The sequence below is a fragment of the Pseudonaja textilis genome, chromosome 16 (assembly GCF_049901715.1).
Source record: "Pseudonaja textilis isolate UNSWEBS1 chromosome 16, rPseTex1.2, whole genome shotgun sequence".
NCBI classification, from domain to species: Eukaryota; Metazoa; Chordata; class Lepidosauria; order Squamata; family Elapidae; genus Pseudonaja; species Pseudonaja textilis.
This window is the reverse complement of record NC_142005.1, coordinates 8,985,519-9,013,315: the sequence shown is the minus strand read 5'-3', so window position 1 is coordinate 9,013,315 and position 27,797 is coordinate 8,985,519. Positions and strand designations below refer to the sequence as shown.

General features: G+C 47.3%; 1 protein-coding gene across 1 annotated transcript; it reads right to left on the bottom strand.

Annotated features, from left to right (window-relative positions):
• Positions 1–57: 57 nt before the first annotated feature.
• NPR1 (natriuretic peptide receptor 1) lies at positions 58–27,797 on the bottom strand. Its single transcript, XM_087914097.1, has 22 exons — positions 26,726–27,797; positions 20,444–20,643; positions 18,128–18,241; positions 17,844–17,979; positions 17,014–17,105; positions 16,326–16,461; positions 15,805–15,889; positions 14,802–14,922; positions 13,157–13,231; positions 12,942–13,019; positions 10,078–10,182; positions 7,325–7,396; positions 6,449–6,608; positions 6,083–6,238; positions 5,085–5,253; positions 4,197–4,343; positions 3,235–3,358; positions 2,980–3,048; positions 1,708–1,882; positions 1,215–1,313; positions 726–817; positions 58–604 (listed from the first exon to the last, which is right to left on the bottom strand). Exons 1-22 carry the CDS (start codon positions 27,402–27,404, stop codon positions 542–544), a joined length of 3,147 nt encoding a protein of 1,048 aa, XP_087770223.1. The 5' UTR covers positions 27,405–27,797; the 3' UTR covers positions 58–541.

Below are 27,797 nucleotides of genomic sequence, written 5' to 3'. Positions count from 1 at the left end.
ACATCCAAGAACAAAACCCCCTTGGAACTTCACATCAACCAACAACAAAAGAGGGAGTTGACCTATACATTCTGTTTATTGTAAAATCTGCAGCTCCCAGGAAGCCGCAGGATTGTGTGTGTGTGTGTGTGTGTTTGTGTGCGTGCAGATCGACTATCACAAGAGCTGTGTACAGTCCAGGCTTCCCCTTGTGACAGCCAGCTCAACCACAGAAAGTTCCAAATTCTCCAACGTCCCCAGAAAAGATGAGGAAGTGGCCCGTAAAAGTGACGGAGCATAAAGCCAGCTTCTCCAGAACTTCCCATCATGCAGGTAGAGTAGAAGGCCTCTTCCAGGTCATCATCTCCTGATCTACCCAACCTTAGGACCTGGGGTGGTGAAGAAGTGAAAGGAAACGGGGGCAGGGGAGCAAGGATAGTCCCCTGAGGTCCATCCGTGGTGCCCTCAAACTCAAAGCCAATGGGTTCTTTGAAGACGATCTCGGGTGCCTCAGCTAAGAAGGTGGATCTCCTTGAAGGAAACAGGAGGAAGTATCTTCTCATCACCCTCGGGTACTGCTGACCCGTTCGCCCATCAACCAGTATGTCCGGAGTTTCCCCTTGCCCTGTGATGGAGGAAGGAAGGTCTATCGGAGTCCAGGGTGCCTCCAGAGCCATCAGCCACCCAGTGTCTCAAGAACCCAGATGCAGGGGAGGACCTTCAACCCAACACACCGTCCTCCTCACCTTCATCTCTATGTCTCCTCGGAGGTCCAGTTCGAAGCACCCAAACTCTTCAAGGATGGTTTTGGTGGCCGCCGATAAGTGGATCTTCAATGCTGGAATGACCAGAGGAAGTTGCATTAGAGAACATCTGTACAGAACATCCGGATTAGAAGGACTGAACCGGAGAAAGGGAGCGGAGATGGAGACTAGGAGGCCATCCCAACAAGATGTGAGAAGTTGGAAGTCCTGAAGGATCCCTCTTGTGCTACATGGATGCAACCATGAAGGAGGTGGCCTCAACTGGTTCTTCTCGAGATGTTCTCGCTTCACATTGTGGAAGTACCTTGCTTCAACAGGCTCAGTAGAAATTGTCCTCAACCAAGTAGCCTTGAAGTCTTCTCCTAGGTCAGTTATTCTACCATCTCCTTAACTACCTACAAGCATCCAGCTGGTGTAGGACAGTCCAAACATCTGTACCACACACCTGCCTTCTTCTCCCAAACCACTTACCTTCACCGTTGGACTCCATGCGCGAAGCTGTGTTGACCGTGTCTCCAAAGAGACAATAACGAGGCATCTTCAAGCCTACAACTCCTGCGCAGACGGGACCTTGAGGGAGAAGATGCGATGGGTCAGCAGGGACAATCAAACCCTGATTGGTGGCTCTTTCTCCTTGTCTCCTCCCTTCCCTGAGAATCCTAGAACGTGTTTTGGAGAAACCCCCGTTCCAAGTCACATCCCCAAGGTCTCCTTTGCCAGTGGAGGAGAAATCACACCATGCAAACCATGGTTCCCGGCCATTTCATGGTCCATCTGCATGGTTTGTCAAAGCTCTTCAACATTTGGACCCTCTCAAGGAACCGGGGTAACATCCTGGCTGTGTAAATCAGATCTACTGACTTCTGAAGCGCCATAATTGCACCCTCTACCTTCCGGTCTCTTACACACTCCTTTGCACACCCACCCCTGCTGTTTGTGACACACGCTCAAAGGACCTCCTCACCGCTATGGATGCCAATCCTCAGCTTGAGCTGCTGCTCAGGCCGGTGGTGTATCTTGAAGTTGCGCACGGCTTCCAGGAGTGCCAGGGACATGCGGGAAATCTCGCGGGCGTGCAACCGGCCGTTGCGAACTGGTAACCCTGACACCACCATGTACGCGTCGCCGATTGTCTCCACCTCGACGAAGACCAAAAGAGCAACATTTCTCAGCCTTGGGGGGGTCTTTAAGGTTTGTGAACTTCAACGCCCAGAATTCCAGAGTTGTGGGAATTGAACTCCGCAATTGGACCTGGGGAATTCTGGGGAGTTGAACTCCACACTTCTTAAAGATGTTCATAACAGGGCCAAAAGGAATATTATTATTATTATTATTATTATTATGTTCTTATATTTATTGGTGAGTACATCAACCAGAAGGTATGATGACCGTCAACCATCAATAGAAAAGGCAGATGGACACACAGACATGATGGATGGATGGAGAGAGAGATGAGGAAGAGAGAGAGAGATGATAGAAGGAAGGAGATAATAGATAAGATAGACAGGATGGATGGAGATTGTGATTGCTAGATGAAGGGAATGGATGGATGGGTAAACAGAGAGATAAGGAAGGAAGGAAGGAAGGAAGGAAGGAAGGAAGGAAGGAGATAATAGATAAGATAGACAGAATGGATGGAGATTGTGATTGCTAGATGAAGGGAATGGATGGATGGGTAAAGAGAGAGAGATAGGGAAGGAAGGAAGGAAGGAAGGAAGGAAGGAAGGAAGGAAGGAAGGAGATAATAGATAAGATAGACAGGATGGATGGAGATTGTGATTGCTAGATGAAGGGAATGGATGGATGGGTAAAGAGAGAGAGACATAGGGAAGGAAGGAAGGAGATAATAGATAAGATAGGATGGATGGAGATTGTGATTGATAGATGAGAGGGATGGATGGAGGGATGGGTAGATAGGGAAGGAAGGAAGGAAACAGATAAGAGATGGATGGATGGAGATTGTGATTGATAAGGAGAAGGATGGATGGGTAGACACACAGATAGACAGGGAAGGAAGGAAAACATAGATAATAGATAAGGCAGACAGACAGGATGGATGGAGATTGTGATTGATAGATGAAGGGAGAATGGTTGAATGGATGATTAGAGAGAGAGAGATAGGGAAGGAAGGAAGGAAGGAGATAATAGATAAGATAGACAGGATGGATGGAGATTGTGATTGATAGATGAGAGAGAGAGAGGGAGAGAGAGAGAACCATACCAAGACCCTTCTCACCTTGTAGACATCAAAGTTATCAATGATTGCATCAAAGCAGGTGTACAAGTCGTTCAGCAAAGCGACCACCTGGGAAAACAAAGAGGGGAAAAAATTGCCGGGACAGACCAGGGTCTCTTCAACGAGGGTGAACGTGTCACCTTCCCAAGGGAACAGACCAGAGGCCCCCAAGGTTTGCGGGATGGTTTCAAGCCGACTTGAGAGGCCAGAGGGGACATTTCACCAGCTCTTCCGCCGCCGCCACCCCGCGCTCACCTGCATGGGGGTGCTCTCTGCCGACAAGGCGGTGAAGCCCACGATGTCGCTGAAGTAGATGGTGACGCTGTCGAAGGCCTCCGCCTGCACCGTCTCCCCTCGTTTCAGCTGCTCGGCCACCGAGCTGGGCACAACAACGCCTACCAGTTAATTGGCAGCCCGGTATAAAATCAACCGTTTTACAGATTTAACAAAGAGTCGGAAGGGACCTTGTAGGTCATCTATCCCAACCCCCACCCCCACCCAAGCAGGAGACCCTACACCATTCCTGACCAATGGCAGGTCCAGTCTCTTCTTGAAAGCCTCCAGGAATGAAGCTCCCACAACTTCTGAAGGCAACTTCTGGTCCATGGGTTGATTGTTCTGTCAGAAAATTCGTCCTTATTTCCAGGTTGAATCTCTCCTTGGTCAGTTTCCATCCATTATTCCTTATCTGGCCTACAGGCGCTTTAGAAAATAGCTTGACCCCCTTCCTCCTCTCTGGGGCAGCCCCTCAAATATTGGAAGATGCTCTCCTGTCTCCCCTGGTCCTTCTCTTCCCTAGACTAGCCAAGCCCAGTTCCTGCAACCGTCCATCGTATGTTTGAGCCTCCAGTCCCCTCATCATCCTGGTTGCTCTTCTCTGCATTCTTTCTAGAGTCTCAATATCCTTTTTTATAGCATGGTGACCAAAATTGGATGCAGTACTCGAGGTGTAGCCTTACTAAGGCTTTACAGAGTGGTATTAGCCCCTCCTTTGACCTCGATTGTATCCCTGCTCACCCACCTCAAAAAATGAAAATTTGTCAAGGTAAACATCTGTCTCACCGCAGAGCTCGGTCACGAAGTGGGAATCCAAGCCTTCCCTGCCCGTTCCCAAGGCGACAGCCCCAACCTCTGGCATGCAAAGGTAGACTGCTCCTGTCCAGGAAGGCTCTTGTTGAGCGGCGACGGCTATGATCGCAGGGGGAAAGGGGACTTACTGAGGTAAAATCTGGTACAGGAGCGCCTCAGCTTTGCGCTTCTCCTCCAGGTAGGCCTGGGTGCGCTCTTCCACCAGTTCTTCTAAATTGTTGGCGTACTGCTCCATGCGCGACAGCAGCGTATCCAAGAGGTTGCAGTTGCTTTCCCTGCCGTCGACAATCAAGAGGCTAAAACCATCCGATCTGCTTCCCCCGGCCAGAGACATCCCTGGCTCTTTCCAGCTTTAAAAGCCAAACCAAGTTTCTAGTCCTCTCTGACCCAGGTCTGGAAGTTTTATCTCTTTATTTTATTGATTGAATTTACATTGCCGCCAATTCGCCCATGGCGACTCGAGGTGGCTTACAGAATGTAAAAACATTTTTTTTAAAAAACCAATACAAACTAACAAAAAATCCAATAAATTCTTAAAGTCAAAAAGCAATAAAAAGTAACCAAAAAGAAAAAGAATCCAATAAATTGATAAAGTCAAAAAGCAATAAAAAGTAACCAAAAAAAAAAGAATCCAATAAAGTGATAAAGTCAAAAAGCAATAAAAAATAACAAAAAAAGAATCCAATAAATTGATAAAGTCAAAAAGCAATAAAAAGTAACAAAAAAAGAATCCAATAAATTGATAAAGTAAAGAAACAATAAAAACTAACAAAAAAGAATCCAATAAAGTACAAGGCAACAAAAATTGAAAAAAATAAATAAATAACCCCCTAACTCCCACTCCTCACCCCACCCCCCCCGGCCCCGATGACGGCAGATCCCACGAGCCATTTGATGGGCTAGAGTTGCGCCAACTCTACCTCTCGCCTCAGGTGACATGGCTTCATCTTCAAAACCTGCCGGGGGAATCCAGCCCAGCCCAGCCCACCTGTCCCCACCTCCACATCGTACTCTACCTGTTGAACTTCCGTAGCATGCCTTTGATGTGTTGAAAATCCGGGCGCTCCTGGGGGTCCTCGGCCCAGCACCTCTGCATGAGGTGGACCACCTCCTCTAAATTGGAGGGCAGATTCGTCGAGGGGCGAAAGGGAGGCTGTTCCCTGCTCATGACGCGCTTGATAATCTCTGGAAAGGGCCAGAAAAATTGGGGAGGGGGGAGAAATGGGGGGGGGCATTAGGAGATGCCTGGGTGGGGCCAGGGGGAGGAGAAAAAGGATGCAGGGATATCGCCCCCCCCATTTTAGAAAAAAATTGCACAGGTTGCAAAGCAGACGTGGCTTCCCGTCCAAAACGAGGACGGATTACATGGACAGGGTTTCAATTTACCGCAAGAAACGAGGTTAGATTACGGGGACAGATTTTTAGATTTTCCATGAGAAACGAGGACAGATTCCTTGGACGAATTTTATATTTTCCACAAGAAGTAAAGATAGATTACGTGGACATATTTGCGAGAAACAAGGATAGAAACCAACAAGGATAGAAACTATACGGAGGTATTTTAGATTTCTTGCAAGAAACGAGGATTGAAACGAGGATAAATTATACAGACAGATTTTAGATTTCCTGTGAGAAATGGGGATAAAAACAAGGACAGATTACATAAACAAATTTTAGATTTTCCGCAAGAAATGAAGATAGATTACGTGGACATATTTTAGATTTCTTGCGAGAAACGAGGATTGAAACAAGGATAAATTATATGGACTGATTTTTGATTTCTTGCTGGAAATGAGGATAGAAACCGGGATAAACTAAACGGACAGATTTTAGATTTCTTGTGAGAAACGAGGATTGAAACCAGGATAAATTATACGGACCGATTTTAGATTTCTTGCGAGAAAGGATAGACACAAGGATGAATTATAACGGACCGATTTTAGATTTCCCGTGAGAAACGACAGAATGATCAAATTTCGTCCAAGGAAATGGGGATTTTCTTTTTCCTTCTCACCTTTGGGACTCAGGTCAACCCCTTCCACATAGAAGACGCTGCTGCGCAGGGCAATTTCTTGTAAAATGATGCCAAAGCTGTAGACGTCTCCTTTTTGAGTACCCGGACAAGAGTTGGTGCCCAACCTCAAGAGCTCGGGAGCGGTCCAGAGTTTCTCTAAAGAAATTGGGAACTGGGATCAGACAGGGGCTAAAGACCCTTCGATCCATCGGTCAAGGAGGAGGATCTTCTGAAGATAGTCCTCCACTTACGAGAAGTCACTTAGTGACTGTCCGAAGTCACAACGAAAAGTGATTTACAGCCAGTCGGTCCTTGTACGACCATCACAAATTGATCACCCTTGCACCCTCTCCAAGGGCAACTCACTGGCAAAGAGGGCGTGCGAATCCTCCGTCTCGGGCGCCTGGTGGAAGCTCTCCAGCCCGTAATCAGTGATCTTCAGCACAAAACGGCTGTCGACCACGCAGTTGGACGACTTCAGGTTGCCGTGGTAGGCGATCGCGCTGTGGTGCAGGAAAAGCATCCCCTTGAAGCCGAGAGAAGATGGACGGGAGTAAGAGAGGAGAGGAGAGATCATTAGGGGGGGTGTCAGGATTCCCCGCTGCATCATCCTGAGCCAAGACTCCGGGTCAACCACAAATCCTAGACGGCGCCTCCTGCCGTTGTGTTCTTGAGGGCAAAGCAAGGTTTGAGGGGTCCTCGGGGCTCTCTGAAGTGGGCGGTTTTTTTGGCAGACGTTTCGTGACCCAACTAGGTAAGCTTATCAGCGCTAGTGGGGGTTTGCTGCGAATGCTCTTTCTCGCACTGATGGAGTTACCAAGTTGGGTCATGAAACGTCTGCAACAAATCCACCAAGCTCAGAGAGCACCAAGGACCCCGCGATTCAACGCCGAGCTACAAATATTCTCCTTTAAATCCAGGTTTATTCTCCAGCAGAGTCCCAGAATCCAACTTTCAAGCTCTCTCTGTCCTTTTTGTAGCTTATGGAGCGACCTTTCCTGGCTGCCATTTTGACTCTTTTGAACGAACATCCTCACTGCAAGCTCAAAAATGCCCTTATTCCCAAATTCCAACCCCCCCTATGGATCAAACTCCTGTCAAAACTGAGGTCCGGCCACTGAAAATATCATTCTTGTCCTATTTGGGAGGGTTTTCTGGAATTCAGCGGGAGTTCAAAGGTCAAGAGATGGATTGCAAGACTTTCCGGTCTGAAAAAAATCTCTTTTTTCATCCTTCGGTTACCTTGACGATGTCGTTGGTAAGCGAATAGCGGAACATCCAGTCCAAGGTGATGCTGTCGTTCTCCAGGATGTCCTAAACGGATGGGGGTGGGGGGTGGGGGGGAGAGCAACATGGGTTCACAAGTCATTTCGAAGCAACCCTCTCCTTCCTTTTGACCCACTACGACCTACGGCCGCTCTTGAATGACCATTCGAAGTTACACCGGGGCTTTAGGGTGGGAAAGATATGACTTTGCTTGGATCTGTCGCAGGAAAATTGAAAGGGTCTCCTTTAAAGGTTCTTTTTTTCTTACAGGGAGGTCCTGGACTTACAATAGTTCATTTCGTTCAAAGTTATAACGGCACTAAGAAAAGGGACTCAGGGTCATTTTTCACACTTACAACCATGGTAGGATCCCCATGTTTCTCTCTCCCTCTCTCTCTCTCTCTCTCTCTCTCTCTCTCTCTCTCTCTCAATATATAAGTGTGTGTGTGTGTGTGTGTGTGTGTTTGTGTGTGTGTTTGTGTATGTATGTATGTATGTATGTGTGTGTGTGTGTATGTGTGTGCGTGTATAGATAGATATAGATATAGATTAGTTTAGGTAGATAGATGATAGATTAGATAGATGTTAGATTAGGTAGGTAGGCGGGTAGATAAGGTAGCTGATAGATACATACAAAGATTAAATAGATCGATAGATTGATCAATAGATAGATAGATAGAAAGATAGATAGATAGATAGATAGATAGATAGATAGATAGATAGATAGATAAGGTAAAGAGATATATACATATGTTAGATAGATAGACTATAGATTAGATAGATGATAGATTAGGTAGGTAGGCAGGTAGATAAGGTAGATAGATGATAGATACTTACAAAGATTAAATAGATCGATAGATTGATCGATCAATCGATTGATTGATAGATAGATAAGGTAAATAGATATATGCATACATTAGATAGATAGATGATGGATGGATGGATGGATAGATAGATAAGGTAAATAGATACATACATAGATTAGATAGATGATAGATAAATATGGATTACGTAGATAGGTGATAGATGATAGATAGATATAGATGGATAGATAGATAGATAGATAGATAGATAGATAGATAGATAGAATAGATGGATTAGATAGATCAATAGATCGACAGACAGATTCTAAAATCAGAGATAAACAGGGAAAATAACACTGTAAAATGCTAAAGATATATATGTAAATAACTCCAGTAAAGAATTATAACCAAACCGCCTCTTCTAAATTGGATTTCCAAAGAGGCTTCGGGGTTATTATGATTGTTCTAACAGCTTCTGTGTTTGGGCCTGGGGGGAAAAATATATTTTAAAAATCCAATTTTCTCTTCTCTCTTTTCCCCCGGTTTAAGTTGTGTCCTTTTATCCATTTTGTTTTGTTTTGTTTTGTTTTCTCCTCTGCCTTTCTTTGGCGAAATTTATCTGCAGCTGCCAGCCGGAAACCTCGGCGTGTAGAAACTGCTGTTCTTTGTAGCACACAAAGGCAGCCGTCCCATAAGAGGCCATAAATCACCTCGCTGGAATTGGCCCATCTCTCCAAGCGGAGGAGAATTTTAAAAAAAGGAAAAAAAGAAGGAAAAAAAAAAAAGCTTCCCCTGGGTCCTTTTTTTAATTAAAAACTCTCGCTTGCCCGCCCCGGCCCCCTCCGCCCCGGCCTTGGCCCCGTGCCCAGCCAGCCGGACTCAAGATGGCACGGCTCATTCCTCAATGGACGGAAGACCCGTGGGAGGATCGCTCCTAAATCCAGAGAGACTAAAAATCGGAGATAAAGGAGAGGGGTGGGGTGTGGGGGGAAATGCAGTGTAAAATGCTCCGTTGTCGGAGGCTTTGACTGGGTCTCAAAAATGGTCTGTCTTCTTGGGCACGGGGGGGGGGGTCAGACTAGAAGACCTCTGGGGTTCGCTTCCAACGCCGTTATTCTGCCTTCTGAGCAAGGGGTCAGACTAGAAGACCTCTGAGGTCCCATCCAGTTCCATTATCCTGTATTCTGAGCAAGGGGTCAGACTAGAAGACCTCTGAGGTCCCATCCAGTTCCATTATCCTGTATTCTGAGCAATGGGTCAGACTAGGAGACCTCTGAGGTCCCATCCAGTTCCGTTATCCTGTATTCTGAGCAGGGGGTCAGACTAGGAGACCTCTGGGGTCCCATCCAATTCCGTTATCCTGCCTTCTGAGCAACGGGTCAGACTAGGAGACCTCTGAGGTCCCATCCAATTCCATTATTCTGCATTCTGAGTAGGGGGTCAGACTAGAAGACCTCTGAGGTTCCCTTCCAACTCCATTATTCTGCCTTCTGAGCAACGGGTCAGACTAGGAGACCTCTGAGGTCCCATCCAATTCCGTTATCCTGCCTTCTGAGCAACGGGAGGCCAGACTAGGAGACCTCTGAGGTCCCATCCAATTCCGTTATCCTGCCTTCCGAGCAGGGGGTCAGACTAGAAGACCTCCGAAGTCCCTCCCAACTCCGGGATCCTGTCATTCTTTCAAGCCCTCCCCCTCCCCCCCAAAAAATAATAATAATAACAATATATTTTTTTTGCTAGAGTCTGGGGTTTTTATGAATTCCTCCTGACCTCTTCCTGGAATGAAAATAATTTGTGAAGCAGGGCGGACAGAGAGAGAAAAATGCCAGGCGGCCTGGGGTCCCTCCTCCCACGCATACGCTCTTCCCACCCGCTGCCTTTTCCCTCTTCTCCTTCCTCGTTCCTCTTTTCCGGCCCACTCCCCACCTGCAGGCTCCCCCGGGTACAATACTCCGTCAAGACGCAGATATTCGGGGGGTCGATGCAGGCGCCGATGAAGCGGGTGAGGTGCTTGTTCTGGACGTCCCTCATCTGGAAAGGAATAGAGAATGGATCAGAGAGTGGGGAGGGGACTTTGGAGGGCTTCTAGACTGACCCCCCCACCCCCACCCCCGCCTAAGGCACCACCACTTCAGACAGTTGGAATGGAGAAGTAATCCCAACTTCCAGTGTTGGAGCAAAGAGGAGGAGGAGGAGGAGGAGGAGGAGGAGGAGGAGGAAGAAAAGAAAAGAGAAAAGAAGAAAAAAAAGGAAAGAGGAAGAAGGGAAAAAAGAGGAAGAAAAAAGAAAAGAGGAAGAGGGAAGAGGTGGGGAAACTAATTTGGTCTTTATTTTATTTATTTATTTGGTTTGTCAACTGCTTACAAGATAATAGGTATAAGTAAAAACATAGTTATAAATACATGAATACATATAAGAAAAATAAAAGAAACAATAGGACAGGGACGATTGGCATTGGATAGATAGATGATGGATGGATGGTAGATAGAGATAGATAGATAGATAGATAGATAGATAGATAGATAGATAGATAGATAGATAGATTAGATAGATAGATTAGATAGATAGATTAGATAGATAGATAGGTAGATAGATAGGTAGATAGATAGATAGATAGATAGATAGAGAGAGAGAGAGAGAGAGAGATACATAGATAGATAGATACATAGATTAGGTAGATAGATGATAGATTAGATAGATAGATTAGATAGATTAGATAGATAGATAGATAGTTAGATAGATAGATAGATAGATAGATAGGTAGGTAGATAGATAGGTCGGTCGGTATGTAGATAGATAGATAGATAGATAGATAGATAGATACATAGATAGATAGGTAGGTAGGTAGGTAGAGAGAGAGAGAGATACATAGATAGATAGATACATAGATTAGGTAGATAGATGATAGATTAGATAGATGTTAGATTAGATAGATAGATAGATAGATAGATAGATAGATAGATAGATAGATAGATAGATAGATAGATAGATAGATAGATAGATTAGGTAGGTAAGCAGGTAGATAAGGTAGACAGATGATAGATGATAGTGTTGGTGCGCTTATGCACGCCCCTTACAAACCTCTAAGGAAAGGGGTGAGGTCCATAGTAGACAGTCTAAGGTTAAAGTTTTGGGGGTTTGGGGAAGAAACCACAGAGTCAGGTAAAGTATTCCAGTGATTGACCACTCTGTGCCTGAAGTCGTATTTCCTGCAATCAAGTTTGGCGCGGTTAAACCTTGAGTTTGTGGTTTTGCCCTCTGTGCATGGGCAGAGGCGTTCTGCTCAGCCCCAGCGAGTGAGAATCCGGGGGTCGGGGGGTGGGAGGGAAGGAAGACAACGGATTGGAAAGCTCTCCCCAAACTGGGATGTCACTGGGAATCAGGAAACCCGTAAAGGACGTCTCCCCTTCCTCAGTTGGGATAGTAGAATCATCAACTTGGAAGGGACCTGACTCCCGTCCCCGTCCCCGGTGAGCTCCGGTCACCCCGAGCCAGAGGCTCCCCCTTCCTCTTCCGCCCGGCTGCTAATCCCCAAGCCATCCTGGTTTATCTCGCAACTCCGCTTCTTCAGCGGAGACACCCCGTGGCTCATTAAGGGTGGCGGGGGGAGCAGATGGCTATCGGCCTCCTGCTTCCTCGCTAATGAGTCAGGCACCCTGGTGCAAAGGGTGTGTGTGTGTGTGTGTGTGTGTGTGTGTGTGTGTCCGGGTGCCGGTGGACGCCCCCCCCCCTCTTCCCTTCTTGCTAAAGGAACTGGTTTGAGGCTGCCCAGCTGCCTTCCTGTAATGATCCCTGGGAAAGGGCTGGAAAGGAGGAGAGAGAAAGGGAGAGGGGAGGAGGAGGAGGGAGGGGAGGAGGAGGAGAAGGAAAAAGGAGGGGAAAAGAAAGGGAAGGGAAAAGAAGAAAAAGGAAGGAAGGAAGAGAGAGAGAGAGAGCTAGAAACAGGGAGGGAGGGAGGAAAAGGGAAAAGAAGGTAAGAAGAGAAGGAAAAGAAAAAGAAAGTATATATATATATATAGATATGGAGAGAGAGAGAGAGAGGAAGGAAGAATAGAAGGGAGAGTGAGAAGGAGCCAGGGAGGAAAAGGAAAAGGAAGGAAAGGGAAAAGAAGAAAAAAGGAAGGAAGAAAGAGTGATAGATACAGGAAGGGAGGGAGGGAGGAAAAGAAGAAAAAAGGAAGAAAGAGAGAGTGATAGATACAGGGAGGGAGGGAGGAAAAAGGAGAAGGAAAAAGATGGAAAGAATAAGAGAAGGGAAAAGAAAAAAGGAAGGAAGAGAGAGAGAGACAGGAAGGAAGGAAGGAAGGATGGATAGAAGGAAGAGTAGAAGGGAGGGAAGAGAAGGAAAAAGAAGGAAAGGGAAGGAAGGGAGAAAGGAAGGAAGAAAAGAGTAGAAAATAGCACAATAGAGACAGGAAGGAAAAGGTAGAGGATAGAAAGATAAACAGTGAGAAAAGAGAGAGAGAGATAAGGAAGGAAGGAACAGAGATGATAGAAAGATAATTTGAGAAAGAGGGATGAAGAAAAGAAGAACAGAGATGATAGAGAAATGGGGAAAGGGAACGAGAAAGTGATCGATTATAGAAAGATAGAGAATGATAGATAGATGGATGGATAAGATAGTTATAGATAGGTAGAGATAAATAGATGATAGATAGATAGATAGATAGATAGATAGATAGATAGATAAGGATAGATGGATGGATGGATGGAGAGATGAGATGAGAGAGAGAGAGAGAAGGCAGATAGATAGAAAAAAAGAGACAGAAGGAAGAATAAAATGTAATTACGTGTTTCAGCTCAAACAAAACATCTCGTGTGAGGTCGATGCGCTTCCGGTTCATGTGCTTCACCGCCACAAGGTTTCCCTGGGGGAGAGAAAAAAAAAGAGGAAGGGGACCCAGTGTTGCGGCGAAAGAAGAGACCCCCCCTCCCCAAAGACCCCAGCCCCCAATGCAGGGGTAGCCCCATTTCCGACCACCACGGCCCGCGAGATGAAACTTACTTTGTAATAAGCCGTCTTGGCGTAAACCTGGAATTGCCCTTCGGTGGTCAGCAACGATCCGTAATTTGAACCTCTCTGAAGAAAAGAGGGAGGGGGGAAGTGGGGAGGAGGAGGAGACCCCCCCCAAAAAGAAACAAATGATCTATCTTTTGCTTCTACCTTTTGAGAGGTGGCCTCACCCCATTCCTCAGAGGTCTGTAAGGGGGGCGCATAAGTGCGCCATCGTGCCTCCCGTCCCTGTCCTATTGTCCCCATTGATTGGTACCCGTTTCCTGTATTCTTACTCCTGTTTATACTTGTATCTATTCTCTTGTAAGCGATGGACAAATCAAATTAAAAAAAATAAAAAGGAAGGAAGGAAAGAGAGAAAAGAATAGAGGGAGGAGAGAAAAGAAGGGAGGAAGTAGGAGAAAGGAAGGAAAGAAGGAAGGAAGGAAGGAAGGGGAAAGGAAGGAGAACAGGGAAGAGGAAGGAAGGAGAGAAAAGAATAGAGGGAGGAGAGAAAAGAAAGGAGGAAGTGGGAGAAAGGAAGGAAAGAAGGAAGGAAGGAAGGAAGGAAGGAAGGAAGGAAGGAAGGAGAACAGGGAAGAGGAAGGAAGGAGAGAAAAGAATAGAGGGAGGAGAGAAAAGAAGGGAGGAAGTGGGAGAAAGGAAGGAAAGAAGGAAGGAAGGAAGGAAGGGGGAAGGAAGGAGAACAGGGAAGAGGAAGGAAAGAGAGAAAAGAATAGAGGGAGGAGAGAAAAGAAGGGAGGAAGTGGGAGAAAGGAAGGAAAGAAGGAAGGAAGGAAGGAAGGGGGAAGGAAGGAGAACAGGGAAGAGGAAGGAAAGAGAGAAAAGAATAGAGGGAGGAGAGAAAAGAAGGGAGGAAGTGGGAGAAAGGAAGGAAAGAAGGAAGGAAGGAAGGAAGGGGGAAGGAAGGAGAACAGGGAAGAGGAAGGAAGGAGAGAAAAGAATAGAGGGAGGAGAGAAAAGAAAGGAGGAAGTGGGAGAAAGGAAGGAAAGAAGGAAGGAAGGAAGGAAGGAAGGAAGGAAGGAAGGAAGGAAGGAAGAAGAATAGGGAAGAGGAAGGAAGGAGAGAAAAGAATAGGAGGAGAGAAAAGAAGGGAGGAAGTGGGAGAAAGGAAGGAAAGAAGGAAGGAAGGAAGGAAGGAAGGAAGGAAGGAAGGAAGGAAGGAAGGAAGGAAAACAGGGAAGAGGAAGGAGAGAAAAGAATAGAGGGAGGAGAGAAAAGAAGGGAGGAAATGGGAGAAAGGAAGGAAAGAAGGAAGGAAGGAAGGGGGAAGGAAGGAGAACAGGGAAGAGGAAGGAAGGAGAGAAAAGAATAGAGGGAGGAGAGAAAAGAAGGGAGGGAGGAGAGGAAAAAAAGGGAGGAGCAGGAGGAAGGAAGGAAGGAATCGTAAAAAGTGGAAATTGTCTTTTTTTAATGTTGAAATGTTGAATAAATACATTTATTAAAAAATAAAAAAATAAAATTTTTTGAATCCCACCCTTGCCTACCTCGAAGGGGTGGCGTATGCCCTGCCCCCCAAGGGAACACACGTGGAAGGAATTATCCAACCAGGGCTTTGGGTGGGGGGAAGTATGGAGTCAAAAAAATATATATATCACATTTAAAAAAACATTGAAATCCACCAAGGCGACGCACCAGCGAGAGGGTGACTTTGCTACCCATGCTGCGTAGGTTTTTCTCCAGGTTGCTCGACTGCACGTCCTCCCAGTTGACACGCCAAAATTCGGAAGCCAGTTCCTTCTCCAACTTCATTTTCCTATAATGGCATGAAAAAACACACCAAGGCAGGAGGTATGGCTGGCCCATCCCTCTGTCGTCTTCCTTCTTTTTTCTTTTTTTAAAAATTTTGCAAACAGGTGGTTCCCGCCACACCAGTTCAGACTGCGAAAAGCTACACACAGCCTCGCCATTTCCCCCGTCACTACCCACCCCGTCTCATAAAAACCTCCCGTTAATCAGCAGCTCGGAATGGGCTTCATTTTAAATGCATCGCTCAGAATTGGCTTTGCTTTAAACTGCATTGATCAGAATTGGTTTTACTTTAAATGCATCAGCTCAGAATTGGCTTTGCCTTCAACGGCATCACTCGGACTTGGCTTTGGTTTATATTGCATTGCTCAGAATTGGTTTTGTTTCAAATGCATCACTCAGAATTGGCTTTGCCTTCAACAGCATTACTCGGAATGGGCTTTACTTTAAACTTGCATTGATCAGAATTTGCTTGATTTTAAATGCTTCGCTCAGAGCTGACTTTTGTTTAAACGGCATTAATCAGAATTGGCTTTGTTCATCGCTCAGAATTGACTTTGCTTTAAACTGCATTGATCCGAATTGGCTTCATTTTAAATGCATCACTCAAAAGGGGCTTTCGTTTCAACTGCATTGATCAGAATTAGCTTAGTTTTAAGTGCATCCCTCGAAATTGACTTTGCTTTAAACGGCATTGCTCAGAATTGGCTTCGTTTGAAATGCCTCGCTCAGAATTAGCTTTGCCTAAACAAACATTGGGAGAACCGAGGAAAGCCCCCTCCGCCGGGATCAACCAATCCTGAATATCCTGCCTGAAAATCAAGTGGATCCCAGACCCGAAGCATCCAAATCGATTTTCCGCTGGGTGGGATCCACCCTGCAAACTCACCGGTAGGCAAAGAAGGCCGTGAGGATGATGCCAAACAGGAGTAACGTCATCACGAGCGACAAGATCTCCAGCAAGGAAAACGAGGCTGGGAGGGAGAAGGAAATAATAATAATAATAATAATAATAATAATAATAATAATAATAATAATAATAATAATAATAATAATACCCAGCATAGTGATCTCATTTGCTGTGTACATTGTCATTTTTGTGTATAACAACAAAATAATAACAACAATAACAATAATAATAATAAAAACAGAGGAAGGAGATTCGTATGAAACCGATCCCAATTTTGTGGCGCCGTGATCAAAATTTGAACCAATGAAAAGCAAACCCCAAATCTTCCAAGCCGGCTCAGTCAAGTTGGTTTAAATCCCACCCCGCAAATCAGCCTGAATATCTATATCTGATATTTGATATATCTTGATCCCTGGCCCCAGTTCACAATTCCAGTGGAAGGGAGTTCCGCAGCCTAGCGCCTCAGACCCATTTCATGCACTTCCCCTCCCCAGCTTCACCTTTCTGGCAAAGCGGATTGTCGTTTTCAAACCCGCAAAACGGCACGTCCCTCGGAACGGCGTTGCCTGGCCAGTGGATCTTCTTCCCAGGGATCGTTTCAATCTTCTTGGTGGTGCCGTTGTAACTGGCCACGATCTGCAGAGAGAGAGAGAGAGAAAGCAGAAGGGAAAAGAGGATTTAAAAAAAAAAATTATTATAATTATTTGGGACTTGGGTCACATTAACTCAGGGTTTTCTCAGCCTTGGCGATTTTAAGAGGGGTGGACTTCAACTCCCAGGATTCCCCAGCCAGCCATTTGACTGAGGGATTCTGGGAGTTGAAGTCAACAAGCCGACTGGGGGATTCTGGGAGTTGGCATCCATCCATCTTAAAGCAAACTGGCTGGGGTGGGGGATTCTGGGAGTTGAAGTCCATCCATCTTAAAGGATGCCAGCTGGGGGATTCTGGGAGTTGAAGTCCATCCATCTTAAAGGATGCCGACAGGGGGATTCTGGGAGTTGAAGTCCATCCATCTTAAAGGATGCCAACTGGGGGATTCTGGGAGTTGAAGTCCATCCATCTTAAAGCATGCCGACTGGGGGATTCTGGGAGTTGAAGTCCATCCATCTTAAAGGATGCTGACTGGGGGATTCTGGGAGTTGAAGTCCAACCATTTTAAAGCCAACTGGCTGGGGGATTCCACTTACCTCAAACACTCCGCTGGTCGGATCCAGATCCCAGAGGGAGTGATCCATTTCCCGGTCTCCGTTCTGATCGATCCGCAGGAGCCCCGTGATTCCTAGAATTTTGTTTAAAATCAATAAATAAATTAGAATAACCCCAAACCTTCCAATGTCAGAAATGTCCACCTGCAAGGAGACCCCGGGAGGGTCTCTCCAACCACAAATTAGCCTTTTAAAACATCTCCATTTTAAGATTATGAGGTAAAATACGGATCGATTCAAGAATGTCAAGAGGCCAAAAGGAGAGTCACTGCTCTAGGTGGTCGCATCATCAGCCGTGGGGGGGGGTGAGGCTGGATGACCTCCCAGGTCCCTTCTGACAGATTCTAAGCCTGTTTTCCATTAAAGACCTCTGGGGGGGGTCGCACCATCAACCCAAGGGTCAGGTTGCATGGCCTTCCAAGGTCCCTCCTGACAGATTCTAAGCCTGTCTTCTGTTAAGACACCTCTAGTCTAGGAGGTGGTCACCCCATCAGCCGAGGGTAAGGCTGGATGGCCTCCTGAGGTCCCTTCTGACAGATTCTAAGCCCGTCCTGCATTAGAGACCCCCAACTCCCACCCCCAAAATGCAGGGATATCTCAACCCCCTAATTATAGACTCGGACAGCGGATTGGTGCCACCCCAAAATATTTCCCCCGCTCCCGTCTTAAGGATGGAGAAGCAACCTGGGCCCGTCTGAAGGATCTCTATTCCTCCCATTCCACCCCCCCTCCCCAAAATGTCCCCCTCCTCAGCCAAATCCCACCCGCCCACCTTAAAAAAAAAAATACTCAGGGCCTGCAGAGATACCAACCTTGAAAAGTCCGGTTACGCATCTGGAGCGTGATGGCCAAGCCGTCGGTGATAGAGCCGCCCAGCGCCAACGTCTCATTTACCGCCTGGCCGTAGAGCATGACCCCGTCGTAAAAAGCCCCCACGATGAAATTTTCCTGGAAAATTCGAGAGATTTTCAGGATCCGGGGTGTGTGTGTGTGGAGGGGTGAAGTGGGAAAGGTGTGGGAGGGCTGGACTAGAAGACCTCTAAGGCCCCTTCCAAGTCTATTATTCTACGTTTTACGTCGCCGCCCTCCTCCTTACCGGTCCGTCTTCCATGGTGAAGTTAAACTGCTCCTGGGAGGTTCGTTTGATGTCCTGGAGAAATGAGTGGTATTCCGGATTTTGGGGTTCGGTGTAAGTGATGAGCATGACAGCCTGGGTGGGGGGAGGGGGTAAAAAGGGAGGCAGGACAAAATAACGTAACCCCGATTTTTTTGCGGGGGGAGCGGAGTTATTTAGCGTCATTAACTCGAGCCCACCAGCCTGTTTCGAGACACTTCTGGGTGATGGACTACAACTCCCATCCTCCCGCCCCGACAGCCGAGGCGGCGGGAGTTCCGAAACCCCCCAAACTTTGGGGACAACTGCCCCCTTCCCCGTTCCATGGGGTCAGGTAGACTTCCCCGACCCATGGAGGCTCCACGGAGCTGCCGTTGTGCAGATATAATCATCCGTAGAACAGTAGAAAGGAGAGGAATTAAGAGGTCATCCAATCCAACCCCATGCCTGGGCCACAAATGGGTGGTCCTCAACTTATAAATGCTCGGGTAGACTTCCCCGACCCATGGAGGCTCCACGGAGCTGCCGTTATGCAGATATAATCATCCGTAGAACAGTAGATAGGAGGGGAATGAAGAGGTCATCCAATCCAACCTCCTGCCTGGGCCACAAGTGGGCGGTCCTCGACTTATAAATGCTCGGGTAGACTTCCCTGACCCATGGAGGCTCCACGGAGCTGCCGTTGTGCAGATATAATCATCCATAGAAAGGAAGGAAATGAAGAGATCATCCAACCCCATGCCTGGGCCACAAGTGGGTCGCCCTCGACTTATAGCTGTTTGTTTAGCGACCAAGAGGCAAACACGAGGACGGGGACTTCGAGATGCCGAGGAAAAAAGCACCCAAATTTAAGGCCTTTTGCCCCTGGTGGGATGGCCAACTCCGGGCGTTTCTTTGGGGTTTTCCAGAAATGCCTCTTTCCTGGGCCTTCATTTATTGCCGGCAGCTCAGCCTGATATACTGCCCCTGAGGCTGGAGGTTCTACGGAACGAGGAACGGAAAAACTACCACGGATCAGCCTTTCCAGAAATGGTCTGGGACCCGTTTGAAAAACTCTTTCCGGCTTCTCAAACCGCGTGTGCCGCTCCCCCAAAACGGCCCCCATTTTAAGTTTTAATTTTTAACTTGAAAAGAGCAACTTTTAGCTCAAAGGGGGGGAATTATTAATGGCGGCAACCTGCCGACTTCAGCATCCGGACAATTTATCTCCCTCCCTTCCTTCCTTTCTTTCAAACAAGGCCGGAGGAGAGAAAGGCAGGCAGGGCTGGCCCTAGGCGAGCCCCTCTCGGTCACTCCACAACCCCTCGTCCCCGGCCTGCCCCCGCCCAAAGCAGGCACTCGAATTCAAGGCCCCTGTTTGATTGCATTGACGTTTTCCTGCAGGGGTTTTTTTTTAGGGGGGGATTTGCTCCAGAATCTTTAGAGTAGAATTGAGCTGGAAGAGACCTTTTCAAACAAGGAGCTGTCCCATCTCTTCTTGAAAAGGAAGGAAGGAAGGAAGGAAGGAAGGAAGGAAGGAAGGAAGGAAGGAAGGAAGGAAAAGTTGGAGGAAGGAAGGAGATCATGGATGGAAAGAAGGAGATAATGGAAGGAAGGAGATAATGAAAGAAAGGAAGGAGATGATGGAAGGAAGAAAGAAAGGAAGGATGATGGAAGGAAGGAAGGAAGGAAGGAAGGAGATAATGGAAGGAAGGAAGGAAGGAAGGAAGGAGATAAGGAAGGAAGGAAGGAAGGAAGGAAGGAAGGAAGGAAGGAAGGAAGGAAGGAAGGAAGGAAGGAAGGAAGGAAGGAAGGAAGGAGATAATGGAAGAAAGGAAGGAAGTAGATAATGGAAGGAAGGAGATAATGAAAGAAAGGAAGGAGATGATGGAAGGAAGAAAGAAAGGAAGGATGATGGAAGGAAGGAAGGAAGGAAGGAAGGAGATAATGGAAGGAAGAAAGGAAGGAAGGAGATAATGGAAGGAAGGAAGGAAGGAAGGAAGGAGATAATGGAAGAAAGGAAGGAAGTAGATAATGGAAGGAAGGAAGGAAGGAAGGAAGGAGATAATGGAAGGAAGGAAGTAGATAATGGAAGGAAGGAAGGAAGGAAGGAAGGAAGGAAGGAAGGAAGGAAGGAAGGAAGGAAGGAAGGAAGGAAGGAAGAACCCCCCCGAATCCAAGCCAACATTTTGGCCATTCAACACTCAGCCCCTGGCCCCAGAATTACACCTGGAAAGAAAATGGCCCACCTCCCAGCGCATTCGGACATGCGGTTCCGACCCGGGATGGGCCAAGGACCCTTGGCTGCCCCCCACTCACCTTGTAAGCCTCACGGGCCGCCCCGTCGTTCCCATCCCCACGCCGCCAAGGCAGGGTCGGGTCGGGCAACCCGGAGCTCTGGAGGCTGCTCCCGAAGAGATCCATGTAGAAGAAGGCATAATCGCCGGCGGTCAGCCCTTCCCGGTGCGCCTGGAGCATCAGGTCACGGAAGATGTCGGGCGGGCAACAGACGTACACAACTGCGGGAGAAGCAGCACAACGACTCACACATCAGCACCCGGGGACTCCCGGTCGGGTGGAAGAGCCCAGGGGCCGGAAGGAGTGGCGGGGTGGGGTCTTTAAAACCATTTGGGTTCGGTTCATAAGATGCTTTCCTCTCAGGGATAGGACGACAAAGCCCATCGTCCCCGGGCCTTCCCGTCGAGGCGTTAAAGAGTGGGGGAGTTTGGATCTGGTCCACTTTTGGGACTCTCTGTTGGCCGTAAAAAAAAAGGATGGATAGATAGAAAAGATAGAGATGATGGAGGGATGGATAGGTGGGTGGATAGATAGATATGGATGGATGGATGGAATAGACAAAGATTAATGGAGATAAATAGAAAGATGATAGATTGATAGATAGCAAAAGCTAGATAGAATATACATACTATACACACACACACACATGCACACACATAATGATATATATGTAAGTAGATCCCTGCTTAAGTGAGTCACACAGTCATTAAGCGAATCTAGCTTCCCCATGGGATGTCACACAAAGGGATCACGTGATCCTGGATAGCTGTGACCGTTATAAACATGAGTCAGTTGCCAGGCCTCTGGATTTCGGTCCTTTTTTCCTTCTTTCTTTTCCTTCCCTTCCTCATTCTTTCTCCCTTCTCCTTTCTCTTTTCCCCTTTCACCTTTTTCTTTTCTCTTTTCTCTTTTTTCCCTTCTCCTTTCTCTTTTCTCTTTTCTCCTTTCTCTTTTCTCCTTTTTCTTTCCCCTTTCTCCTTTCTCCTTTCTCCTCCTTTTCTTTTCTCCTTTTTCTTTTCCCTTTTCTTTCTTCTTTCTCTTTTCTCCTTTTTCTTTCTCTTTCTTTTCTCCTTTCTCTTTTCCCCTTTCTCTTTTCCCCTCTCCCCTTTCTCTTTTCTCCTTTCTCTTTTCTCCTTTTTCTTTTCCCCTTTCTCCTTTCTCCTTTCTCTTTTCTCCTTTTTCTTTTCCCTTTTCTTTCTTCTTTCTCTTTTCTCCTTTTTCTTTCTCTTTCTCCTTTTTCTTTTCCCTTTTCTTTCTTCTTTCTCTTTTCTCCTTTTTCTTTTCTCTTTTCTTTTCTCCTTTTCTTTCCCCTTTCCCCTTTCTCCTTTCTCCTTTCTCCTTTCTCTTTTCTCTTTCCTCTTTTCCCCTTTCCCCTTTCTCCTTTCTCCTTTCTCTTTTCTCCGTTCTCTTTTCTCTTTCCTCTTTCCTCTTTTCTCCTTTCTCCTTTCTCCTTTCTCTTTCTCCTTTTTCTTTCTCCTTTCTCTTTCTCCTTTCCCCTTTCTCCTTTCTCTTTTCTCCTTTCTCTCTTCTCCTTTCTCTTTCTCCTTTCTCTTTTCTCCTTTCTCCTTTCTCCTTTCTCCTTTCTCTTTTCTCCTTTTTCTTTTCCCCTTTCCCCTTTCTCCTTTCTCTTTTCTCCTTTTTCTTTTCCCCTTTCCCCTTTTTCTTTTCTCTTTTCTCTTTTCTCTCTTCTCCTTTCTCTTTTCTCTTTTCTCCTTTCTCTTTTCTCCTTTTTCTTTTCCCCTTTCTCCTTTCTCCTTTCTCTTTTCTCCTTTTTCTTTTCTCCTTTCTCCTTTCTCTTTTCCCCTTTCTCCTTTCTCCTTTTTCTTTTCTCCTTTCTCTTTTCCCCTTTCTCTTTTCCCCTTTCTCCTTTCTCCTTTCTCTTTTCTCCTTTCTCCTTTCTCCTTTCTCCTTTCTCAAATCCCTCTGGATGACTCTTTGCCAGGAAGTAGCCAATGCCTCCCCCCCCTCGCCCCCCGTCGGGAGGACTGGCCAGCCGAGCTGCCAGGCACGATAAAAACCTAGCAACCTGCCTTCCTCGCCCGGGCAGAGCTGACCTCCCGCTTGGCCAAACCCTGGGCAGCAAGGAGGAAAAAAAATTCAGCCGGGGCGGAGGAGGAAAAACGGTGCCATGCAAAGGAGCTCCGTTTTGCTTTGGCGAGCAAAGTTACTCAACGAGTAAGAAAAACAAGAAAAAACCCAGCCCAAAATGAAATTAAATCCACTTTTTTTTTTCTATAAAAGGAGACCCTCACCTTTCCCCGGGGGGAGCTTTCACCCTGGGGAAGAAACCACCATTGAGGGTTTGTCCTGGTTTACGCCAGTGGAAAAGTAGAGTAGCTTTTTCAACCTTGCCAAAATAACCACGATTCAGAGCTGGTGGGAACCAGTTCAGCCTCTCTGAAGCTATTGGAGTTTAATAAAACAGACCCCCTAGAAAGAACCAGAGGGGCTCAAAGCTTCTTTGGGGCAATGTCCAGTTTTCCTCTGGAACTCCCTGTCACAAGATCCCCTGGGAATCCCCGGATGCTCCACGCTCGAATCCAGAAACTCGCTTGCAACTTCCACATCAGAAGCAGCAGGAAAAACCACCCCAAACATCGAATGCCTCTGGAGTAAAATAACAGATAACCAGAGTTGGAAGGGACCTTGTAGGTCATCTAGTCCAACCCCCTGCCCAAAGCAGGAGATCCTTGGCAATCCAGATTGTAACCAACTAACCACGATGGGGGGAAACCATGTCAGTTTGAGGCATCCTGGCAAGCCCCGGGACTGCTCCCCAGCCCTGCTTGGCATTGCCACCGTCCCCAAAGAGAGATGTAAAGGTGCCAGGCCAGGCGGGCACCCCCTGATACCCAATGACACGCCTGGCCAAACGAGGCGGGCTGGGCTTTTTGCTCTCGCCCCCGCTTTCGCAGTCGCTGGCTGGGCCTCGGGCCGAGAGACATCCTGTTGTTTTCCTGCCGAGCGTCCTTCCCGCCACCGGCAACCAAGGTCAAGGGACACACTCTGTCCCCCGGGTGGGGTCCCGGCATACGCCAGCAGCCCCCTGCCCGAGCCAGCTTCCTCCTGTTTTGCTGACTTGCAAGATAGAAGGAAAGACGTTTTCAGTCCTTCTCCAGATTTGAGTTGGGGTTTCGGATGTTTCCAAGCGGGGCTGCCCAGTCCAAGCCTTGGCACGTTTCGGTCTTTTTAGATAGATAGATAGATAGATAGAATGATAGATGATAGATGTGTGTGTGTGTGTGTGTGTGTGTGTGTGTGTGTGTGTGAAGGAGAGAGAGAGAGAGAGATGATAGATGAGAGAGAGAGAGAAAGACAGATAGACCGACAGACAGACAGACAGACAGACAGATAGATAGATAGATGAGAGAGAAAATGATAGATGATAGATGTGTGTGTGTGTGTGTGTGTGTGAAAGAGAGAGAGAGAGAGAGAGAGAGAGAGAGAGAGAGAGAGAGAGAGAGGTAGATAGATGATAGAGAGAGAGAGAGAGAGACAGATAGATAGATAGATAGATAGATAGATAGATAGATAGATAGATAGATAGATAGATAGATAGATAGATAGATAGATAGATAGATAGAAGAGAGAATGATAGATGATAGATGTGTGTGTGTGTGTGTGTGAGAGAGAGAGGGGGGGGTAGATAGATGATAGATAGATGAGAGAGAGAGAATGATAGATGATAGACAGACAGACAGGCAGGCAGGCAGGCAGATAGAGATGGAGGGGGTAGATAGATAGATAGATAGATAGATAGATAGATGAGAGAGAGAATGATAGTTAGATGATAAATAGAGAGAGAGATTAGATGATAGATGAGAGAATGATAGAGGTAGATAGATGATAGATAGATAGATAGATAGATAGATAGATAGATAGATAGATAGATAGATAAACAGAGAGGGGGGATGATAGATAGATGACGGACAGACAGATGAGAGAGACAGAGAGAATGTTAGATGAGATATATATATATATATATATAAAGATAGAGATAGAGATGATGGATGGCTGCAGCCCCCTGGGATCACAAGATCCCCATTTGCCATCTTCCCAGCCAGCTTCCAACAAGCAAAGTCGGGGGCGGGGGAGCCGGATTCGTTTAACGATGGCCTGATTCACTTAACAACCATCCTGATTTGCTTCACCACCGAAAAGGCATGCTTAAAAAAAAAAATCTGGCTTTATCCGCAGGTCTGGGGCAATTAAAGGATGGACCTTTTACGCTCACAATTTTTTTCCAAATACAGCCGGTGCTTTTATGACTGCATTTCATCAGCTGACCCAAATCATCGCAGATCAAGGCAGTCAATAAATCTCCACAGCAAATAAACCACGGATAACTTGCCAGAAAACTTAAATTGTACAAGGAACAATTGATTAAAACCCTTTCCAGGAAGGTGTGACCGTTTGCATCCTCCCGTTTGGCGAAACGAGACAACAAATTTCCTCGGACCGAGAAAACGTTGCAAACTAACAACAATAATAATGATAATGACAATGACAATGGTGATAATAATAATAATGATATGCTATTACACTATTATTATATATTATTATGTTGTTATCCTTTCTTGGAAATCAGGAAGCAGAGGTTGGGTACCTCAGCCAGGAAACCACAGCCAGAAGTCCTCGGCCAGAGCTTCTCGCCTTGAATAGAACAGGGATGGGACAGATGACCTCAAAGGACCCTCCCTTCCTACGATCCGGCTAGCAAACAATCCGTTATCGGGCAGCTTTTAAAATCAGCAGGAAACAGCCGAAGGCGAAGGGCAGGAGTTGGAGATCGGGAGGAAACCTTTGGCTCAGCAAGAACATGCCTGCGTGCACACAAACGCAATTCCCTCCCCCCCGCCACCAACAAACACACCCACCCACCCACCCCCACACACACGCAATTGTGCAACAGTGCAAGGAAGACAGAATTCCTCAATTTGAGGAGCCGTGTGTGCAAGCAAGCTACCCTTGGCTCAGGTACCCTGTGCAAAAGTCCAAAGGGACAGGTTACAACACACACACACACATACACACACACACACACACACACACACACACACACACACCCTGTCCAGATCCAGCTGCAAAATTGAATCTTTTTTTTTTTTTTTTAAAGTCGATTTTCCTCCTCCCCACCAAAAAACAGAGATTTCTTTTTCAGCTCTCAGCTGGGAGGATCCCGATCCCAAGGTCTTGCAGGAATCCTTGGATCGACCCATGCAATATATTATATGCCTTGGGTCCAATTCTGTCAAGCGCTGGCCGGGCTAATAAATTGATTTATATTTATTTCCTGGCTTTTCATGCCAGGAGAATCACCGGCCACAGCTGTTCGGGCTGCGTGGAGAGGATATCAGAATTGCAATGTTATATATATATATATATATATATATATATATATATATATATATATATATTTGATTGATTTATTTATTTTTGCTTGCAATAAGGAAAAAGCTCAGCTTTTATATATATATATATATATATTATTGATTTATTTATTTATTTTTGCTTGCAATAAGGAAAAAGCTCAGCGTAACGGCGGAGCTCTGGATATTAATTCCTCGAGTTAGATTTATCGATTTTGCAACCCCCTTTTTGGGGTGGGTGGGGGGTGGGTGGAGTGTCTGGGAACATTCTTGAAAAAAAAAAAAAAAGAGGCCAGATCCTGAAATAACAACTTTGCAAATGACAACAAAACTCACCCCAGGCGAAGGAGAAGAAGTTTGAGGAGGAAGGTGGGGGGGGGCGGGGGGGGGGCATGCACGCCACTGAAAGTTTAGCTGGCCCGCACCGTTTTTTTTAGCTCAATCCTCCTTAATGCAGCTAGTCCTCGACTTAGGACCCCAAGAGAGACCAGCATTTAGGTGGCTAAGCGAGGCAGTAAGCAAGCCGTGCAGAATTTGCTGTTGCTGAGCCAGGAGGTTGTTAAGGGAGTCGTGCAGAGTTTGCGTCGCCGAGCGAGGTGGTTGTATTAAATGAGTCGTGCAGCATTTGCGTGGCTAAGCGAGGAGCCCGTTAAGGGAATCACGCCTGAACCGCCTTAGGACCTATCCGCCCGCGGCAGATCGGCAAATCACGGCTATCGTTTCAGCGAATCCCGCGGTTCGTTAAGGGAATCGACTCCTCGGGGGACCAGAAGCCTTCACGCTATGCTCAGAGGTGACTTTCCCTGCTCTCCAGCCCCATAAAAGAGAAGGGGTCCATCTTGTTATACTCCTCCTCCTCCTCCTCCTCCTCCTCCTTCTCCTTCCCAGAAGTCAAGCAATGGAAGGATGATGCCCAACCTGGCGAAGAACTTACTCCGAGCTTTCTCCTTGATGTACTGGAGCAGGTCGGTGTAGTTGGTGGATATGAAGGGGACGTCAATGATGGTCATGTTTTCCACGGAAGGCAACTGCATGTAGAGACCTTCGACGACGAAGAAGCACGGCCGGTAGTTTTCCCGGTCCTCCCAGTAGAGCAACATGGCCCGGCTGGTCCAGTTGAAATGCCGGCTGAGGTTGACTCCAAACTCACCCACCTTGGTGTGGCTACCACCTGTGCGGGTCACCAGGGCGTACTCGTCTTCTTTCAGGCCTAAGCCGTAGGCCTCGCCCGCCGCCGTCACCAGAGGCAGGTCCCAGTGGCTGCTGAAACGGGCCACGGGCGCCGTGGCATAGATGCAGCCGGGCCCCACGAAGGCGTGGGGGGCGTGAGCCATCTTCAGGTCCACGGCGGCCAGCGAGGCTATCGAGTCCAAGCAGACACCGCGGCTGTCCTCGCTGTTGCCCAAAACCAGCTGGACCGTGTAGCCCGGCAAGAGATCAGGCCGGGCGTTCAACTCCTGGATGGCCCGCTCGATAGCCGGGCCCACCCGTGGCCAGGACCACGGGTAAGTGGTGTTGTGGCGGGGCAGAATCACAGCCAGGGTGAGGTTGGCGCCATCCGACGGAGAAAGGACAGCCAGCAGGAGTGCCCACACCAGCATCGCCACCTCCATGGGGCACCACTCCTGACTCTAGAGACCCCCCCACTCCAGATTCTACCCCTCCTTGCTCCAAAGTAATCAAGGGGTGCACAGAGAGACCCCAACTCTTAATTCCTCCCCTTCCCCAATTTCCTTCCTAGGCACCCCCAGCCCAGCGGGGTCCAAAGACAAGCAGGGCTCATCCAGAGCTGCTGCCCAAAACTTGCCCACTCCCTTGCCTTGAGGGGTGCAACACCCCCTCTCCTACTCACTCCCCTCCTGGATCTACCCTCTCCCTGGTCCAAGCAGGGATCGCCCCGAGTTGCTTTCTCCAGCCGCCCAGCTCTCTAGCGGGCACACGCCTGGCGTCCCCCAGACCAGCAAGCTCTCCAGCGCCCGCCTCTCCTTCCTTCCCGGGGCAGGAAT

Bases quoted from the DNA above. Each gene is read 5' to 3' on its own strand.
- NPR1 (XM_087914097.1), bottom strand. From the start codon at position 27,404: ATGGAGGTGGCGATGCTGGTGTGGGCACTCCTGCTGGCTGTCCTTTCT. The intron at 10,183-12,941 runs GTAATTACATTT...ATTCCTTTCCAG, and splicing joins TTTTGTTTGAGCTGAAACAC to ATGAGGGACGTCCAGAACAA. The intron at 7,397-10,077 runs GTGGGGAGTGGG...CCATCCGTTTAG, and splicing joins GTACCCGGGGGAGCCTGCAG to GACATCCTGGAGAACGACAG.